Source organism: Brassica oleracea, chromosome C4 (assembly GCF_000695525.1).
Source record: "Brassica oleracea var. oleracea cultivar TO1000 chromosome C4, BOL, whole genome shotgun sequence".
In the NCBI taxonomy this organism is placed as follows: Eukaryota; Viridiplantae; Streptophyta; class Magnoliopsida; order Brassicales; family Brassicaceae; genus Brassica; species Brassica oleracea.
The window spans coordinates 328337-349577 of record NC_027751.1 but is presented as its reverse complement, the minus strand read 5'-3'; the positions used below and the strand labels follow the sequence as shown (position 1 = coordinate 349577).

Sequence of the window (21241 nt, the reverse complement as noted above, 5' to 3'; positions counted from 1 at the left end):
GTTAGCGGACTGCTTGGCAAAGGATGCTTTGAAAGCTCCTGAACCTTTGGTTGTTGGTGATGTCTTAACTGCTCCCAACTAATTTCTTTATCAATCGAAATATGTGTTTCAAAAAAAAAAACACTATAAAATCGTTATTTGCTATAAAATCGTTATTTGCTTAGAGTACTCCTCTAAGTGCTATAAAGCTCTGATTGCAATTGCAAATATAATTCAATAACAAGGTTGTTTATACAAAAACCTAGAATGTCCTATTTATACTAAACGAAAGAGAACGGTAGCGTATCTCTTCTTCCTAATTTACACAGATTTATATTTATCTATAAGAATCAAATCTAAACAATTATTTACTGGAAAAACGAGTAAAGTCCAATATACGTTAAAAGCCCACCAAATATGTATGATACGCTGCATCAAGGCTGAACCAGAAGTTGAGTTGAGCATCTCAGAGGAAGCGCTAGGGTTTGAGTTTCTGATCATAGAATCCAGTGTTGTGAGAATTTGGTCTGAAGATTTGAAGACGTTTCTGTGTAATCGACTATTCCGTTCGAGAATACCTTCCCCCTTCCTCTTAACATAGTGAAGCTACGCAACCCCGTCTCAACTCCTCTCGCTTGAGAGAAGTAAAATCCAAAAGAGACTTGTTTTTGGTTTGTTTATCCTTATGGAAGATAAGGGAAAGGGTCTGGTGGGAGAAGATGAGGAAAACTCGTTGTCTGTATCAGAAGGGGGTCCAAGCAATATGGAAGTAGATGGTAGTGATGATAACTATGATGATGATGAGGACGACGACGACGACGAGGGAGATGAGTCTGATGAAGCTGTAAGTGTAATTCCGACCACATTCGAACGCCTTGAATATGAAGCTCTGGCTGAGAAGAAACGCAAAGCACTTTTTGATTCTCAACGTGATGGTTCAGAGAAGAGAGGCAAGTATGATGCTAAGGAACTCGTCTTTACTGGCCGCCGACGAAGGAGAAGGATGGTGCGTTTTCATAGGACAGCTTCTTTCTTATATTTCACGAGTTAACTTGTATTACATTGTGTCTTCAGTCCGTCTAATGCAGCAAGAACTTTGACTTTTGTCTATTATTTAGCATTAAAAGTACTTGAACTGCATGTTTGTTCTTGAACCTCACTGGAATCCCTCCTGCTTCGCTTGTTCATTCTCGTGTGCTACACTCCACGAAATTATATGATTAGACAGTCCTATTCATATTAACCTGGCAACTCTGCATGCTTACTTTAAAAAAAAAAATCACAGTGTATATACTTGTGCAGAATAAAAAAAGGGGTAGACGACAGGGGTCAAAGAAACAAATTTCACCTGAGATTCAGAAGAGGATGACTGAGGCTATTTTTCTTCACGCAGATAATAAAGACAGTGAGGTAATCCAGATGAAATGTTTATTTTATCGTGCCTTTTTCTTCAGGAACACATTTCATAATTTCCTGAATAAGCAAACTGATTTTCATCTACCACTATATATCGTTTTGACTATTACATTTACTGCTGCTTTTTCCTAAATAGAGTGTGTGTGTTATATTTATGGATCGATCCTGATCAATGCTGTTTTACTTTCCTCCAGGCTTTTCCTATTTTATTTGACATTATTAACGAAGCACCAGCCTTCGGTCAAGCTTATTATTACCTAGCACTTGTACCTGACAACCTTGGTAAGACCGAGGCATTGTCTACTGACGCATTGAAGGCTGCTGCATATATAAAAGGTCCAAAATCACATGTTTGTTTTACCCAGGACTTCGTAGTCCAGTGGTACTACCTCCGGGAGGGGAGGTCGGCTGTTCGACTCGCGGGGAGGGGGAGGCGTGCCCAGGGCCCGTAAAAAGGTACAGGCAAAGGCTGGCGCCGGGCCTAGGTGGGGGGCCGCAAGGTCAACACCTGGTTAATCAAAAAAAAAAAAAAAAAAAAAAAAAAAAAAAAAAAAAAAAAAAAAAAAAAATCACATGTTTGGAAGTTGCTTTACGACAGGGCCAAGTAAGTTCTCCTTGTTCATGAATCAATGCCAAGTCTTCATCTTGTACAGTAGAAATGCCAAACACGGAAAAAAAAACTATGTTACTACAATATGCTTGTCAATTATGGCTATCTAGTTGTTTACAGTAAGACCTTATCAGAGATTGTAGAGCTTGCTAGTAATCAAGTAGCAAGAATTTAATGTTCATATGAAAAAAAAAGAGTAGAACGAAAACCCGGGAAGCAGGAAGGGAATCTGTTTAATTTTCTGTTTAAAATTTGATTTGGCTGTGAAAAGCTAAGAAAAATTAATTGATTTCAGGGAACAAGGGAACATGGTGTTAGCAAGCGATTATGTGTCCAAAGCAGTACAAGCAGATCCTGAGGACATTGATCTGAAATATGAATATGCAGACCTCTGCCTAAGTGCTGGGAAATATAAAGAAGCTGCTGAAACCTATGAGAAAATATTTCGTCGGCATCCTGATATAATTGAGCCACTCAAGAGGGGGACAGAGGTATAGATGCTGAATGAGTTGAAATTTAATCTGTGTGATTTAGTTTCTCTACCCAGAAAAAGACAAATGGTTATGCCAACCTATTCTTTTTCTTCTTGGGTTTCTCAGTATTTTCTAAAATCCGGCAAGGGTGAACGAGCAGCAAACATGTTAGAGGATCATATAAAATCTCATCCATCTGAAGTGGGGCCCGATATCTTGGATCTACTGGCTGATGTTTTGATGCAAATTAATGCGTATGATAGAGCTCTTAAGTATATTCATGATGTGCGCCAAATTTACAATCTAGGAAAGGAACTGCCTTCCAGCTTAAAAATCAGACAAGCCATCTGCCATGTTCGCCTTGAAGAAATGGAGCAAGCAGAGGTTTGTGTATCTTACATTATAAACCTGCTAATTTTTTTATCCCAATGATTGCTTTAAAGCTATACCCTCTTCTAATTATTTAATAGATGGATAACAAGATTCTGAAACAAATTAGATTTCATATAAATCTATTAAAAGAGAATGTGGCCTCGTTAAGTATAATACTACAATTGTTTTCCGTTGGTCTTCTTATTACTTTGCGTTGTTTTCTCTTTTCAAAAAGTTGATGTATCTTCTCTTGTGAATGATGTTGCTTGCCGTATCTGCAGATTGTTTTAAATATTCTGCCACGGGAGGCTGTATCTGAACATCCAAAGCTCATCATCGATTTGGCTGATGAGCTAACAAACATCGAGAATTTTCATTCTGCTCTCAAATACTATTTGCTAGCAATCAATGACACTCTGAATGTAAGTATTAGGCAGTTGTACACTCGATTGTTTCTTTTCTTACAACTTTTGCTTCGTCACTTTGGTAACTAGTTGTGGTTTTCCTTGTAGAATGGCTATTTGCTTGTGAAAGCTGCTCGCTGTTATATGTCGTTGGAAAAACGAGAACAGGCCATCGTTTTCTATTACAGAGGTACTTTCTTAATTTATTTAGTTGTTGTGCATATGTATTTTCTGGAATGAAATATCTTTTAAATGCATATGTATAGTCCCCTCTTTCACTATGTTCTGTTCATAGTTAATTACATGGAATGTTTTGTGAAGGTCTCCAAACTCAAATCTTTTATGATTTTCCGTGTGTTGCAAATTAAAAATCTTATTATTGTATTTCAGTTTCTCGTTAATTTTTTTTTCTTCTATTTGTTGCTAACTGAAAATTTCCTCAGCTTTGAATGAACTCAGTGATCCAATTGATGCTCGCATAACTCTGGCTTCACTTCTCCTGGAAGATGGCAAACGAGATGAAGCTATATCAGTGCGCTTTCTCCTCCGGAAAATCCAGGTCAGCAAAGAAAAAAATCATTATCTGCTCTGGCTGTATTGTCTACAAGCGAGTGAATAGTTTAGCAAACTTTGTACAATGATTTAGTATCTTATTAAATATCACTTTTGACAGATTTGATGTCAAACTTTGTACAATGGTTTGTGTTATCTTTCCAGTGTCGAATTCACACCCTGTTTTTTTTTTTCTTCCAAAATGTTATTTATGCGATACGCATCCAACTATGTTGTCATAAGATTGCTTACGATGGTTCTTTTCTCTAAGCGTAGATCTTGACACGTCTAAACAGAAGGCATGGTGGAAGAAAAGAAAGATCAGGATGCATCTTTGTCAGATCTATCATTCGGAAGGGATGCTTGAGGAATTTGCCAATACAGCATTGCAGTTGGTTCTTAAGTGGGTTTTGCGGCGAACGGTAATAGCTCTGTATCCAAGTTTCATATAATAAACATACTAACGAAATTGACAACATAAAATAGTTACTGCTTCTTGAAGAAAAACGTACTTTTGAACCATCTGAACATCCAGTATTTCGTTAGGGTTCTTTCATTCAGCATTAGCAGAAAGTAGTTTGATAGAAATATTTTTGTTTGCTGGCGTCTTACACTGTTCTTGCATTCGGCCTCACGAAAACGTTTAGGTCAAGGGAAAAAGAAAACGATCGGAGCTTCAAAGAAATAGTCCTAGAGATACTCATGCTTCCGAGTGAGTATTAAAAAAAAAAAAAACTATATCCAGCATAGTCTTTAAGCCTTGCTTGCCGTTTCTGTCTGCACATTATTAGTAATCTTTGTTCGGAAACATGTTGAGCCCTATGTAGCACGGGGACGTCTATTTAGGTGCCGTACCGGTACCGGAAACGTTTGGGGGACGGGTACTTCACGGGGACAGCACTGATACGGCTTGGGAACTGTTAGAGAACATAGCTATGAGTAAGACTAGTTTTCACGGGACTTAATGCTTGTGCAATTGTTTTTTAACTGTCAGTGTTATCAAACTGTCACTGTTATCTTGCTTCTAATTTTAGTTGGCAAAATAGACATATAATAGTAAATTATATCTAATTATGTTAGATTCACTATATAAATTTATTTTTTTTATAAATATTTTATATTTTTTACTAGTATATATTTGCCGTACCCGTACCCATAATTTTTAAATTTTCTCGTTTCCCGTCCCCGCTTCCGTCCCCGTTTCTGTCCCCGTATCCGTCCCGGTGCATCATAGGTTGAGCCAGGTTGAGAGGCGGACCCAAAGAGAGGCGCAAAATCAGGGCAACACTAAATGAAACAAAAAGAATCAGAGTACGGTCTGCTATTGAAGCTCATAGCGAAGATATGTGTAGTGAATCTGAGGTATCTATCTATGTGCACACAGTTTTACCTTCCACAAGACTTTTGTGTTTCAACCTTATCGTTGGTTACAATATATGCCTGGCGGTTATTTTAGTTACTTGAAAGGCTTTGCGTTTCTATACAACAATATAAGAATCTGCAGCAACAGTCAAGAGGCGTTGTGTAACGTTGCTCGGGCGTATCACCACGTAGGTCTTGTGACTCATGCGGCTTCTTACTACGACAAGGTTTTAGCGATCTACGAGAAAGAGTATCCGATGCCCAAACTCCCAAACGTTGCGGAAGAGCGTAAACCTGTTAGCTGTGACCTACGCAAAGAGGCTGCTCACAATCTACATTTGATCTATAAGCACAGCGGAGCGTTTGATCTCGCGAGGCAGGTCTTAAAGATCACTGCACTTTCTGAGTTTCGTCTGTCTTGTAAACTCTGCAACCAACTATTATTATTGTTGTCTTAAGCTTGATTTATTGTTTAATTTCAACTGAGTTTACTTGGAGTATCTTTATATAATAATTGCTTCTTGCTAAGATAATATTTCAAGGATTTATTTTTAGGGATGCCAACTAGGTTGGTTTGGCTCAAACCCCGCAAAACTCATAAATATTTGAATCCGGTCCACCTAGATTGGAAATATTTAAATTAAAAAAAAACAGATTTGCCTGTTTTGAGCGAAAACCCTAAAGACCAAAAAGCAAGAGAGTGAAGTGGTTAGTATTACGTAAGTTAGCCGCTTTTGATTGTGTTGGAGCATTTACCACAAGTGTAAGTTTGTATCGTCCCAGTTATTACCTTGCAGATGTTCCTTGCACCTTGCATCCGTGACCACATGCTGCTTAATTTCAGCATATATGAAATCTTGCATGGAGAAGTCACTTCCAAACTATATGTTGCATGAACTATATCGTAATATGTGATTGTAAACAATTTGGAATTGTAATTCATGCTTGACCGATTGGAATTCTTGCCATAGAGGTTTTGATCATAAACAGAGACAAATGCCATGTTGATTCCTCAGACATTCTCACCTTTTTTTTTTGTATGTGATCTTTGAAACATTAAAAGAAGGTTAAATATTGTTGAAACTTTATTCATAGAAACATTAAGTCACTCGACAGAGTGTGTTTCAACACACTTTCGTAGGCCTTTGTTATATGAATCAGAATGTTTTACGAAACAAATATAAAAAAAGTTGTGGGTAGCATTTGCCACTGATGTGTTCCACTGTTTCCGCAAGTGCATTAGAATGCTGTATCTGCCTTTGGAAACCAAAGCATACCGGGCACAGAGACTCTGAAAAAAGCGTAACAAGAAAATTCAACAAACTTGAATAAGCTAATCAAACGTGAGAACTCTTATGGTTTTATCTTCTGTTTGTGAACAGTGAGACATTTTTATTTTACCAGAGAAGTGATCTCCTAAGCTTGGAGTGATCTTCAAACTCGGGATTACCACCTCCTGTGGCAGTCCCTACTCTGTCTGCAGAATCTGATCTTTCTTTGGACTGGTCTGGACTTGAGTCTGCATCTGATGTGTTTGGAACACAGTATTTTTGAAGCCAGCGGTCAGTTTCCCAAAGAACGTGCATAATGCTTTCCCGTGCTGAGTACCCATGGCTCTCGTGAGGAAGAATAACAAGGCGGCAAAGAGCGCCGTGTCCTTTCAGTGCGTTGAAGAATCTGTCCGACTGTTATAACAAAGTATATGAAATGAATATAGTTAAGAGAGAACCAATGCAGAAAAAAATTGGTGTGGGTTTCTATTGAAGTTAATTATAACCTGCATTGTTAGAGTTCCTGGGTTATTGTCTTCTTCACCATGGATGAGCAAGATTGGCTTCTTGATTTTATCAGCAGACATGAATGGGCTCATCTCGACATAGACGTTAGTAGCTTCCCACAGTGTTCGGTCCTCGTTCTGAAATTTTTCAGGCATAGTTACAAGGTTAACCAGAGATGAGTAAATATCGATCCGAAAGCAGAGAATGAGACGAGAGAGACAATGGCTATTGTGGCACCTGGAAACCAAATGGTGTGAGTGTTCTATTGTAAGCCCCAGATCGAGCTATTCCGCAGGAGAAAAGCTGAGGAGCATGAGCAAGGAGATTTGCAGTCATAAAAGCTCCATACGAGTGTCCCCCAACAGCAATTTTGCTTGGATGAGCCACCTTGAAAAATGGACGACCAGGAAAATACTAAACTTCAACACTTTTGAGGACTTATGATACAATCGTAAGATGATGAAATCTAGATCAAGTGATGCTTACTCCACGCCTGACGACTTCATCTACAGCAGCCTCGGCACTTGCAACCAATTGCTCTACATACCTACACATGGTGTGTTTACATTAGAACCTGTAAACCAAGTCAAACTCAAGCGCATCTCAGATCTAAAATTAAGTGGCTTTCATCTCAGATTTAATCTGCTCATGCTTGCAGGACGCTTTGCCAATAAAAGTTTCCATGGTTTAGCCACCAGCTTGTCGAAAGTAAATGTCAAAGTACCTATCATTAGCCTCTTCATCACCTTCACCAATTATAGGAATAGTAGGTCCGGATAATATAGCGAACCTGCATAATGCAAAAGAACCCATATGGTATAAAGCTAACAGTAGATAAAGTAGCTCAACAAAATAGACTCCAGGAGACTTAAACAGCAAAGAATTGGAGAATGATTGATACCTTCTAGCAAGCCAAAGAAGGGCAGAAGTTGAACCAATGCCTGCAAATTCATTTGGAGAGCCACGGACTTGACTAGCAGCATCTTTGCTCTTGAATTCACCGGGATATGACCAAAACAGACAAGGTAGAGGACCGTCTTTTGATGGATCATAGCCAGGTGGTAGGTATAGTGTTGCAGTAAGTTGAACCCCGTCTTTTCGTTGATACCTGATCATCTCTTTCTGTAACGAAGCCAGCTGAGGATAAGGATGAGGAAAGTTTGTAATCTGTTGCACTTTCCTGTCAGGCCAAAGTTGGAGGAAATATTGGGTGTTCTCAGTTTTAGACTCCTTTGATGTCAGAATCTTCAGCTCCTCCATTCTCAAATCCCCTTCTTTCTGATCAGACATCAAAGCCACAACCCTTTCATAATATTTTTCCTTGTCACTCTCCCAGATCCGCTCTTTGTTGCCTGTGTTTCTAGATAAATTTTGTACAAAACATACCACAGATTGTTAACCACATTAGAGAAAACGCAGAGAAAGAGAATCCCTTTTTAAGTCAAACAAGCCAAGGCTTACATGTCAAACAAGTCAAGGAAGGGTACATTCCCTTGTGGAGTAGCCCCCCTTCCGTTCAGTAAGACATAAGTGCTTTCATCGTTTTCCTTCTTTATCTTTGCTATAACATACGCTCCTGCAGCGGTTCTCCTGAGCATGGTTGAGCCAGGGTCCGAGTACACATCTTCCGATGATCTATCAAACAAGATGCGTGGACTGACATCGTTAGATCCAGGAGAGATAACCCAAGTCCTTGTCCGTCGTGTTTTATACCATGATTCATAAACCAGAGCTAATGTATCATCACACCAAGAAATTCCTCTGCACAAATAAATCGGATCAATGTTAGTACACAGAAGACCTCCATGAAGTTAGAGATGGCATTTATAATCTACAATGTCTGCTGCGGTTTTAGTGTTTACCCATAGCGAAGATCAAGCTTGTGCAAAACTTCTGGTTCTTCTCCTGCCAGTGGTTCCGCAGACTGCATATAAACTATATCACGCGGTGAAACTTCCACTTTGGCATCACCTCCGTCTTGTGTCTCAGCCCTACATATCTCAAAGGAGTTGTACATGAATTATTATTAAAGCACATGAACCACATGTGAATCACTTTGGATCTCAAAATATATACCAGTAGAGTGTTGACGGCTTGTCTGCTCGCCAATTTATTGAACGCATTCCTTTGCGCACACTGTTAGAGGCAATGGGGATATCTTCTGCTAGGGGCAAGTCACATAGCTGTCTCACAAACTTACCATCAGCTGTCCAGACTTCCACCTTCTTAGGAAATCTACCACAAGGTACAATGAAGGAATATGGCCTGTGAAGTGAAGAAACCAACAAGTACTTATGGTCTGTCGAAGGGTCCAACGACGTGTATACTGCAGGCGGCCCAACTTCCTTCGCTGTACCGTCCAAAGAAGCAAGTACCAGTTGCGATGTGGCATAATAGTCGAACAAATCAGCATCATATTCATCCTTAAGCAAATCCTGGAATGTTCTCACTTGGACAACATCACTCTTCTCGTTCGACAGAGTTTTGGGACCAGGCGGGACCAAAGGCTTCTTTGGTGGCTCTCCACGAGAAGAAGGGATTGTGCTCACCAACAAAGTGGAATCATCAATCCAAACAAAACTCTCGAAAATCGTATTCAGATAAATATCTTCCGACTTGAACAACGGTCTAGCTTCTCCAGTCTCAACATCAGCAACCCATACAATAGGCTTACTACTATTCCCATCCTCATCGATCCGGATACTGAAAGCCATATGCTTACCATCGTTAGACCACGTGACATAGTTAATCTTACCACCGTCTGGAATGCCAGTGATTTCCTTCTCAGGACTCAACGTACCATCAGGCAACAGCTGGTGGATGCCTAAGCCAGTATAGAAAGACATCCTGCTTCGGGTGTTGCAGTATCCATCGATTCGAACACCGGCAAGCTTCTCCTCTGGTCTAGCTAAATCTGCTAACGGAGGGAGAGCTCTTCGCTTGAGAAACAAGATCTTATCCCTGTGTGGTGAAAATGAGAGTGCGGGGACGGGTGGGGCATCGACTATGTCTCTGATCTCTGGTGGAGGAAGGCGATAACCAGTGCCTAAAGCCAATTCTACATAGTTCAAAGTTCAAACAAACAAACTTATGTAAATACATATCTCTCTCTGACTACACAATATCACATAAGACGCAATCATCTACAGATGAGAGTTCGATTTTAGTAACAACTAACAAACTAAATACAAAAAAAAATCCAAATTAATATTTCATTTCCAAATTCTATATATCTCTCTGACTACACAAGATACGAGTTCGATTACAGTAACAACTATACAATAAAAATTTCATTTCCAAATTTTACACATCGATCGATTGAATCGAACAAAATCGGCGGAGATTGAGTAATTACCATCGTCTTCAGTTGCTGTGGCGGAGACTGAGGCTGAGACATTAGAGCTGCTACCACCACCGTCTTCTCCACCTCCGGGAGATACAGGTGCGAGGCAGCTAAGCCTAGAAGCTGAACGTGAAGTCATGAATCGTCGACCTCTTGCGCAACGGAGCGTGGAAAGCTTGGGAGAAGCAGACGGCGGAGATAAATGGCAGAGAGGCGAGAGAGACGCACGATGAAAACAAACTCTGTGAAAGCGAATCATCTTTCTATTCTGACTTTTTAAGCTTTTTTTAAAGTGCGATATTCCCTTATTTTATTCGACGGTTGTTGTTATAAAGATCCAATAATTAAACACGAAATATCAGGAAAATATCGGCAAGGCGTTTTCAGATACGGTCGAGTTCATCCTATCTAAGTGAGCGTCACTTGCTAATGTGGGCCTTACCAATGGCCCATCTAATTATTCTTTTTTCTAGACTATGGCTCACTTCAGTGGAATATTTTTTGTAAACATATCTAAATACACGCGGCGTAATATGCTTGGTTGTTAGGAGATAAGAGGATGGTGTTCACAGAGTTGAACAGCAACAAAGTATTTATCTTCTTCTCTTTGCATCAAAGTTAGATCTCTCCTCCATCATAATCCTCCAACGATGACAAGCATAGCTGCAACCGGTCTCAACGTCGCGACTCCACGAGCGTTCGTTCGAACGGCGGCGCGTCTGTCCGCTCCGGTCCGTTTGAACTACCCGTGGAAATTCAGTTCGGTGAAACGGATGGTTATGTCGGTTAAGGCGACATCGGAAGGAGAGATCATATCGGTTAAGGTGGAGAAGAGTATTCAGGAGGCGAAGGAGACTTGCGCGGACGATCCGGTGAGCGGAGAGTGTGTGGCAGCGTGGGACGAGGTGGAGGAGCTGAGTGCAGCGGCGAGTCATGCAAGGGACAAGAAGAAGGCTGGTGGATCGGATCCTTTGGAAGAGTACTGCAGTGATAATCCTGAGACTGATGAGTGCCGTACTTATGATAACTGAAACATGTTTTTGATGTCTGAAAATTTAGGTACTGTCGGTTTGATCTTTCTTTCTTGTTATTGTCGTCGTGTTTCTCCGTTGTTTGGTACTTGTAATGTGATATTGAAGATGGTATGAATATACATATCAAGAGATTTATAAGTTTATTGAGAGATTTATAGAACATACAAGAGATTTAAAGACTATAGAATGATTATTCATGTGTTAAGTTGGAATATATGGTTCATCAATTTTTGTCTTGGACATTATATTCTATAATCAATTCATGTTGGCTCTTGAAGACTCGAGAGAGATCTCCATGCAACTTGAATAGATTGTTGCATTGTACCAAAACAAATCGTATTATATTATTGCATTTAGCGATACAAAATCTGGAGATCAAGTGATGGCCGTGAGCCAAAACTTGAAATGTTTGACTGTGTAAGAAAAAAAATGCAATTTTTAATATTTTCCATTGATCTATGTTTTTTTCTCTTTTTTTGGATCGACCATTGATCTATGCTAATGCTAATGTATTAACACTTGCGGGATGCAGGAATATATTGGGCTTTCTTATAGTATCAATCGGCATATATAAGTCATAACCCCTAACAAAAAAATAAAGAAGTAATGGGCTCAATGTATAAACAAATGAAAATAACGGACGAATAAAGTAATAAAATAAAATGTGAACACTTATAAGAAAAGCTGTTAAAATAGAAACGCGGGCTCAAATTAAGACAAAACCCTAGTCTCTTCTCTGTCTGAACCAAGGCGGCGTTAAAAAGCTGTGAGAAAAAAATCGAGCTAACAATGGCGGGAGGGAAGATAAGGAAGGAGAAGCCAAAGGCACCATCAAACAATTACCAAGGAGGAATCTCCTTCCACAAATCGAAAGGACAGCATATCCTCAAGAACCCTCTCCTCGTCGACTCAATCGTCCAGAAAGCAGGGATCAAGAGCACCGACGTGATCCTCGAGATCGGTCCAGGTACTGGTAACTTGACTAAGAAGCTTCTAGAAGCTGGTAAAGAGGTCATCGCCGTCGAACTCGATTCTCGTATGGTTCTCGAGCTTCAGCGCCGTTTCCAAGGCACTCCCTATTCTAACCGCTTGAAGGTAACACAAACATATTAGCCGGTTTAGATTGGTTATACTGTACATGTAATTTAAGTCTGGTTTAGTCCGGTTTAGTATCTTACTTTATATACCTTGTAGTTGTAAATGACTCATTCTGTAACTAACGAGATTGAATAATATCATCTTTTACATTATTGGCGCTTGTCTGTTTATTACAATGAGATGCTTGAGTTAATTTTGTCTGTCTTTGTTGTTGTGTAATAAGGTGATCCAAGGTGATGTGTTGAAGACGGAGCTTCCACGGTTCGACATATGTGTGGCTAACATTCCTTATCAGATATCATCTCCTCTTACGTTCAAGCTTCTCTTCCACCCGACGAGCTTCAGGTGCGCTGTGATCATGTACCAGAGAGAGTTCGCGATGAGACTCGTTGCCCAGCCTGGAGACAACCTCTACTGCCGTCTCTCAGTCAACACTCAGCTGTATGCTAGAGTCTCCCACCTCCTCAAAGTGGGGAAAAACAACTTCCGACCGCCTCCGAAGGTGGATTCTTCTGTCGTTAGGATCGAGCCGAGGAAGCCGCAGCCTCAGGTGAACAAGAAGGAGTGGGACGGGTTCTTGAGGGTCTGTTTTATCAGGAAGAACAAGACTCTGGGAGCGATTTTCAGGCAGAAGTCTGTTGTTTCGATGCTGGAGAAGAACTTCAAGACTCTTCAGGCGGTGCTAGCTTCGTTGAATGGCTCTACTGGAGAAGCTGCTGTTATGGATGTTGGTGACCAGAGCATGGGTTTGGAAGATGATGACAACGAGATGGAGGATGATGATGAGGATATGGAGATGGAGGAAGGACAAGGAGGAGGAGGAGGAGAGTTTAAGGAGAAAGTGATGAATGTGTTGAAGGAAGGTGGGTTCGAGGAGAAGAGGTCTTCAAAGCTATCACAACAAGAGTTTTTGTATCTTCTTTCCTTATTCAACAAGTCTGGTATTCACTTCTCATAAAAGTTTTTGTCCCTTCTTATTGTTTCTTCGTCAAAGGAGAAAGTGTACCCTGTCTCTTTGTCCTTGATAGTTTTTTGAGTTATTGACTACTATGGAGTCTTGCTTTGAGTTTACAAAGAAATGAGAAAAATTGATTAAGTTATTAGACCAAATCTTAATATTCTACATCTTTTGAACGCTAACATGCAAAAATATAAAGCTGTCTACTGCTGTATGATCTTTCATTATTCTTCAGAAACCGATATGATATTGTCATATATTACTATATTGTTTAACCTTTCTGTATGCATGGGAATTGAAAACCAAAAAAAAAAATGGTATTAGAAGTAACACAACATGTCAGCCTATCTAGTTATAAAATCTACTGAACAGTTGTTGCATGGACAGTCCTCTTGCTTTCGATTTCTCTGATGATCTTCCCAAGTTGGTCCTGATTCATGTCTTTCTCTAAGAAGGCGTCCATTCCAGCTTTTATGGTATCTTTTGCTTCCGTTGAGCCAGGTCTATGACCAGATACAGCTATAATTGGTATATGCACACCATAGTTTCTCTCCACTTTCCTAATCTCTCTGGTTGTTTCATATCCATCCATCACTGGCATCTGTGCACACAAACAAAGATATTCATTTATTTTACATGGCAGTGAACCAATTTTATATATGAAAGGCTTATGAATTAGATTACCTGGCAGTCCATGAATATGTAGTCAAACGGAAGCACATCTACTACTGAACCTTGTTGTGTAAGCCATTCACTAACTAATCTCACAGCTTCGTTCCCGTTGTCGCATTGTCTGACCTCTGACACTCCCATCTTCTTCAGCTTTCTTGTTGCAACAGAAGATGTTATTCGATTGTCATCAACAACCATAACTCTTTTTCCTTTCAAGAGTTCATCACAGCTCGCATTGGATGTTACTCGCTCGTCCTCCGAGTTCCCAACAGGCTTTGGAACAGTACGTACTGACTTGGCCCAAGTCTCCCTCTCTGAAGCTGTTGGTCCCATTATTGTCTTGCCTATTTTTTTGTTAAACCTTAAGCTCTGTTCTTCTTCTTCTTCTACCTCTTGGATCTCACAACTCGTAGTACCCTTTGGTGATGTCGCAACAAGAGTATGCCTCAGCAGCGACTCTCTTGGAACGATTCCTCCAAGCTCAGGCAACATCTTCAGCACTCGGTTAAGACGAGATCCGTGCAAAGGCTTCAGACAACAAACGTCCCCTCTCTCACTTCCACGGCCGGTAGGCTCGTTAAGCCAAACAACTTTACAGACTATGCCATGGTGCAAGCCTCTACGAAACTGCTCAACAATATCACTCATCTCAGGAAACGGTCCAGCGTTTGCATCAATCATCAGAAGAACGAACGCTGAGAAGCTGGCGCTTCTCCTTCGAGGAATTTGACTTCTTGAATCAACACCATCCGTTCCGATCAAAGGCAACTCCCTCGAGCTCGTGCTTGATAACTCGTTTCTCAAACTAGACTCCATGGAGCTCTGTGGCGAAAACCCAAAGAGTCTCTCCAAGGCGTTACTCAGATTCTCCCATTTTTCAACCACAGTGACTTTGATCCCAAGTATCTTTATGCTCTTCTCCGTGACTCTGCTCCGTTCTTCGTCTTTTAAAAGGAGAACCACTCGTGAAGCTTCTTGCTTTGGACTGGAGCTGAGACAGTTGTTGAACCTAGGACTCAGGTGGTGACGTATGTTCATACTACCTCCCGAAGAAGTGTTTATCGTCAAGCCGAGGTTTGGCGTGGATGCCACGTAATCTCCTCCTGCTACTGATTCAATGTCCTCCTCTCTCGCGTTCACGTCAGTCTCTGAGGTTGTCAACAAAACATTGAACTGGAAACAAGTTCCCTTCTCTCCCATCGCCTTCTCAGTGATTCTTATCTCTCCTCCCATTAACCTCACCAGAGACTGCACAATCCCTAAACCTAGTCCAGTGCCTTGCTGTCCTCGAGCTGTTTCTCTCACCTGAACGTAGTTCTCAAACACAGACTTACGCATCTCCACAGGTATCCCTTTCCCCGTATCGTCCACCTCAAACACAAACTCCATAGTGTTCGCGTTGTTTCTTATCGAGTTAGATATCTCATTCTCATAGGCTGATGATGAAGACTGGTCTTTGCTCATGCACAACATGAGCTTTGAAAACATTGATACGCTTCCTTTGGGTTCTGATGCCAAGACAACGGAGCTCTTGGGCCCTGGCTTCTGGGCCCAAGCTCGGATCGAAATGTGCCCGTCCACTGTGAACTTGACCGCATTGCTCACGAGATTGTTCAGGATTTGCTTGAGCTTGCCGCTGTCTCCTCTCACGTTGGAGGATTTCAAGATTGAGCCGTCGTGAAGATCCAAAACCACGTCAACCTTTTTCTTCATGGCCATAGGGTGGAAGAAGTCTACCACGTCTTCGAGAAGCTTTGCTAGGTTGAACTCTTCTTCCTCTAGAAGCATCTTCCCGCTTTCGATTTTGCTCATGTCCAAGACTGAGTTAAGCAGACCTGTTTCAACAACATGAAACATTAGCCTCGGCCTCCAAAATTTTTTAAAGATTTTTAATCTCTAAAATTACGAAAAAAATATTTTATATCCTCCAAAATTTCAGATCCGGCCATGCGCACAAGATTCAAGAGACTTACCAACGAGATCCTTGGTGCATACATTCATTTGCTGAAGACTAGCGTCAACGTCAGAGCCAGGTTTAACTTCTTGACGGCAGAGATCAATCAGACCGGTGATCCCGGCCAAGGAACCTCTAATGTCATGGCTAGCTTGTGCAAAGGCTTGACTCTTGTTCATGCTCTTCCTCTCAGCTTGTTGTGTTGCTTCCATTTGGTTTATCAGCGATGAACGTAGATCCATCTCCCTTCTTGCTGCTCTCACCATGCACACAACAAACCCTAGAGGCCAGAAGAAGGCATAAATAGCCATGAAAATAAGCATATACATAGCCGCATTACTGATGCTTGTTCCTATTCCTTTGTTGTGAGACATGAGTGTGTAACTCTGATTTAAAGAAGAAAAAAGAACATTAGAAGTGATGAATTAATCACTCACAGAAGATGATATAAACATTTACCAGAGGGACGCCAGACACTTCAAGAACTGAGCAGTAAGCTTCGAATTTCGATCCTTTGGTCTCCTTCACCCAACCGGAACTGCAATCTCTGGGGATGAAGGAAGAAACATTGAGTGAACTTTCATAAACAAGTACTGTTCCGTCCTTAGTCCACATGTAAAGCTCTCCACCACGAAGATTCAAACGGTTCAAGTCACTGGTAAGAGATTTAACCGGAAACCCTAACGAAACAACTCCTTTCTTGCTGTCCAAGCTAACCACTGTCTGAAACAGTCTCTCGTTATCTTCTCCTCCCAGACCAGTTCCCACAAAGGAGGTAATGTGATCTCTCTGTGCTGCATGGAACCAATCTGTATTAGTCACATCTAACGGCTGAGATCTCGTTGCATCGCCGTTGAGAAGACCGGTTTTCTGATCAATGGTTTGAGTGTACCAAGTGTAGTCTCCACCACTTGAATTGGCAAAAACCGCGAAGCTTGTGTTTATTCCCGTGATGTAAGAAAACAAGAGACCGTCTGTACTAATGTACGACACTTGTGAGACTTCAGGGATCGTTGAGTAAGCATGAAACAACACTGGTGCGATCTGAAAAATACAATATCAACAACAATTAACAGTTATGTATATTAATGAAGTTTATATGTAATAACTATATGGTTATAAACAGTAGTAACCAAAATGAACAACCTGTGTTTGAATCTCCGTGAAATGTATATTGTTGTTGTTGGTGATGAAAGAGTCTACCACTCTTGCTAAACTGATTGTAGATGAGTTCGTCTTTGGATAAATGAATCTTCCGATGTTTTCGATTTCAGAAACTAGACCTGACCGAATATCTTCAGTGAGTGAATCGACGTTGTTTCTTATGTTCTTCGTTGCTATGCACCATATCATGATGGGTATGGTTCCGAAAACAACCTAGAATTTGTTTTTTTGTTAGTGAACAACCTTTATTCACAAAATATATATGATATATGCATACACATAACAATACAACATTTAGATAATTTTTATAGGTTAACATGCAGTTCTTATATAATGTTTATATATGATATTTCTGTGCGGAATGGATAATATACAATCAAAAACTTCTTTGATATCATCAACACGCTCAGTTTTATATATATATCATTATTGAGTTCGGCTTGTAAAACACATTAAAAGTCTGTCAAACAATGAAGGATGAAAGCAAACAAAGTTGAAGAAATCAGAGTTATAAACCATGTCTGATAAACGCTCACTGAGAACAAAAGAAAAAAGTAAATCCTAAAACCCTAAAGACGCTAAAAAAATAACAAACGAAACAATCAACAACATATTAATTCGTGAAAACCCTAAAAGCACGGCAAAAGCAAAACATAGATTATCATTTTTGCTAATCAAAGATTAAGAACCAAAAAGAAAAAGAAAAATAATCGTATGAACTCAAAACACTACTAAGTAACCAAAATTTTATGATAAAAATAATTTGAAGATGCAGAAAAATTACCAGGAGGATGAGGCTGACTAATGGACGAGAAGAAACAAACTTTGTAACTTTCACCATCACTTCTGTAGATTTGAAGATCCACAAAACAAAAACAAGAAAAATCAAACTAATTAATAAGTGTATCTCTTTATCTTTTCGTTACTTTGATTCTCAAGATCCTTTTCTATATATATTTTCTTACAAAATTTTGGCAAAAACAATATATAACTTTCTCATTAAGTATTATTGCCAATAAAGTACCACTCTTAACCGTGTTACAAAGACGTTAAAGTACTCAGTTCTAAAAACCCTAGAAAACTGCTAATCTCTTTCAGTGTCTCCTTCTAGTAGCTACTAATCTTTGTATCTAAAAAGAGGATTTTCACTTGATCTTTTCTTCTGTAATGGATTATTGGATTAAACTCTTAAACAGTTTGATCCTTGATATTTTTTTCAAAAAGTATCTGTCGATTACCATATTTGACAACAAAGAAATATAAAATACTGTAGATTATGTAGATCTCCACCAAATAAATTAAAATCTTATGAAATTCAAGTACGATAACACAATATCACGAACATGTATGAATATATGGTATCTATTGCAAAGGGAGAAAAGGAAGGGTTAGCACAAACAAATCATAATAATATATAAAAGCATATCTGATTTGAGAAAGCAATCTCAGGCATTAGCCACTAGGATTTAAGTTTTAACAATATATCTCATGCAATTAAAATACATGTAAATCATTTCACACAAAAATCATTGATTTAAACCTTAGAAAACACAAAAATGGGTATCTTTGTGGCTAATAAAACAATATAACCTTTGTGAAACTGCAATGTGACATTGAGTGAATTGCTAATAGAAGATAAAAGTGCTGACATTCTTTATGATATCCTTATGTATAGAGTTTGATGCATATGCAATTGTTTATACATGTATGTGTTACAGTGTTATGATGAACATATATATATGTAGTAAAATCAAGGAGGCTGACTTTGATTTATGGAAGCCGAAAATTTTCTTTTAGGTTTGACATCACATCTAGTAAATATAAGGAGTTTTAACGTTAAAACCCCTTAACTAAGTTTGTTTTGGGTAAAAACTTTCAAACTAAGTATTTAACGAAAAACCCCCAAACTAATTTTATTTAATGAATTAAACCCTAGCAGGTCATAATTACCATTACTACGGTAAATCTTTGGTTTATGAATTTCTACTTTAAGAAAACATAGTTGAGGGGTTTTACCATTAAAAATAAAAATCAAAATTTTATAATATTATCTAAGAATTAGTAACTTAAATTCTCAAAATTAGCATTTAATTTTTTTTTTGTAAATATATGAGTTTGATGTGTTTATAACATCAACATTATATATGTATAAATTAAAAATGTAAAAACTGAGAAAATATAATAAAAATTATATAAAGAATTCAGACGCAGTAAGACTTTCTTCTCTAACTTCCGGATCAGACATATTCCAAGAGCATAAAATACTATGACGTACAAGCTTGCACGTGGTGCGAGAAGTTCTCCTTCAGCTATATTATATGTCGATTCAATACTTTCGGTTTGGCTTTCTGATTTGCGCGGTCCAGTTACTTAGTTCTCGCTTATGTTGTAAAAAAAGTTACTAATTTTTAAATAATATTATAAAATTTTGAATTTTTTTGGTTTTTTAAATTTTTAATGGTAAAACCCCTCAACTATGTTTACTTAGTGTAGAAACTCTTAAACTAAATATTTACCGGTAGTAATGGTAATTATGACTTGCTAGGGTTTAATTCATTAAACAACGTTAGTTTGGGGGTTTTTTCATTAAATACTTAGTTTAGGGGTTTTTACCCAAAACAAACTTAGTTAAATGGTTTTAACGTTAAAAATTCTAAATATAAAGTAAATAACAAAGTTTTGGAATAAGAATAATATAAATCATTTTTATAAAATAATTCTAAAACATTTAAAGTTAATTATTTATAGTTATCATGTTCTTAGTTTAATTTATCATAATTTATGGTGCATAAAATATTTTATATTAAAAATATAATTTGTAAAAATCAATATGTGTCCAATAAAATTACTTATAGACTATTATTAGTCTTTTATTTTGGACAGGTTATAAATTCTAATATCAAAATTTAGTCTAAATTTATGATCTTTTAGAAAAGTTTGAATAAGAACGAATATATATTAATTATTAAAGACAAACAAGATGATATAGTATCAATAAAATTTATGTCAGTACAAAATAAAAAAAATTGGTATCCATTTTTATTTATTTATAAATATTTTAAAATAGAAATAAATTACATAGCAATTATGATGTTTTAAAAATATTATTAAACATATTAATAATTATTCAATTTTTAAAAAATGTTTGATAAAATTGATTGTATTGATATATTATATGAAATAAAGATAATTAAATTGAAAAATAATGAAACGGTATAACTAATAGGATGAGATTTTTTCAAAACCTAAACTAAAATGAAAAAATTCAATATTTATTAAATTAATTCACTTTTTCTAGAATAATTATACTAACATTTATAAATTAATTGAAAGTAAGAGCCTTGAAGTAAAAGCCGTATTTAAAATCATTATTAGTCATTCAATTTGAATTAGTCATAAATGATAATATTAAAAATTAATCTAAAATTAAAGATCTTTTTAAAAGTTTAAATAAGACAGATAATTTATCAATTACTAAAGACAAACAAGATGATAGAATATCAATAAAATTTATTTCTGTATACAAAAGAAAAAGTTGTTTCCATTTCTATTTATTTTATCTATTTAAAAATATAAAATTATGATGTCTTAGAATTATTATTAAACATATTAAAATTATTCAGTATTTTTAAAATGTTTGATAAGATAGATTATATTGATATACTATATGAAATAAAGATAATTAAGCATAAGAATAATGAAATAGCATAACTAAGACGATGAGAATGTTCTCAAAACTGAAATTAAAATGATAAAATATTTATTAAATTAATCATATTTTATCTTTAAACATATTATATATATATATATATATACATATATATATATATATATATATGTATATATATATATGTGTGTGTACACACATATAAGCCGATCAAACTCAAAAACAGTGATAATGACGTCAATGTGTGAAATTAGAGTTAATAGAATATTTACCTCGAAGATAAATAGTATTATAGGTCAAATTTAATCGGGTTTAGAATTTATTTTACACAAGCCAACTATTTTAAGCCAACTATTTTACTGTTTGGAATTTCATTTAGGCCAAGTAGTTTCAGTCCGGATTTAT

At 37.7% G+C, this 21241-nt stretch overlaps 4 protein-coding genes and 1 pseudogene across 6 annotated transcripts; 3 read left to right on the top strand and 2 right to left on the bottom strand.

Annotated features, from left to right (window-relative positions):
- Window positions 1–664: 664 nt before the first annotated feature.
- LOC106337788 lies at window positions 665–5428 on the top strand (annotated as a pseudogene).
- An 802-nt stretch (window positions 5429–6230) lies between these two features.
- On the bottom strand, window positions 6231–10600 carry LOC106342099 (probable glutamyl endopeptidase, chloroplastic). Of its 3 annotated transcripts, none has more exons than XM_013780929.1 (11): window positions 10302–10600; window positions 9023–10004; window positions 8809–8937; window positions 8408–8707; window positions 7848–8306; window positions 7671–7736; window positions 7433–7493; window positions 7184–7333; window positions 6946–7083; window positions 6570–6853; window positions 6231–6459 (listed from the first exon to the last, which is right to left on the bottom strand). In XM_013780929.1, coding segments are annotated over exons 1-11 (2817 nt in total). In that variant the 5' UTR covers window positions 10549–10600; the 3' UTR covers window positions 6231–6458. The 3 variants fall into 3 exon arrangements, with proteins under 3 accessions (XP_013636383.1, XP_013636384.1, XP_013636382.1); XM_013780930.1 differs by having other exon boundaries at window positions 9023–9992; XM_013780928.1 differs by lacking the exon at window positions 6231–6459 and having other exon boundaries at window positions 6566–6853.
- Window positions 10601–10898: 298 nt separating this feature from the next.
- LOC106342697 (calvin cycle protein CP12-1, chloroplastic-like) lies at window positions 10899–11466 on the top strand. Its single transcript, XM_013781700.1, has one exon. The coding sequence runs from the start codon at window positions 10940–10942 to the stop codon at window positions 11318–11320; it is 381 nt and encodes a 126-aa protein (XP_013637154.1). The 5' UTR covers window positions 10899–10939; the 3' UTR covers window positions 11321–11466.
- Window positions 11467–12004: 538 nt separating this feature from the next.
- Window positions 12005–13524, top strand: LOC106342696 (ribosomal RNA small subunit methyltransferase). The gene is made up of 2 exons (XM_013781699.1): window positions 12005–12418; window positions 12645–13524. The coding sequence occupies exons 1-2, from the start codon at window positions 12113–12115 to the stop codon at window positions 13377–13379; spliced, it is 1041 nt and encodes a 346-aa protein (XP_013637153.1). The 5' UTR covers window positions 12005–12112; the 3' UTR covers window positions 13380–13524.
- Window positions 13525–13712: 188 nt separating this feature from the next.
- Window positions 13713–18011, bottom strand: LOC106340803 (histidine kinase CKI1). The gene is made up of 6 exons (XM_013779641.1): window positions 17954–18011; window positions 17152–17382; window positions 16465–17049; window positions 16025–16391; window positions 14064–15886; window positions 13713–13980 (listed from the first exon to the last, which is right to left on the bottom strand). Exons 1-6 carry the CDS (start codon window positions 18008–18010, stop codon window positions 13741–13743), a joined length of 3303 nt encoding a protein of 1100 aa, XP_013635095.1. The 5' UTR covers window position 18011; the 3' UTR covers window positions 13713–13740.
- Between the last annotated feature and the right edge of the window lie 3230 nt (window positions 18012–21241).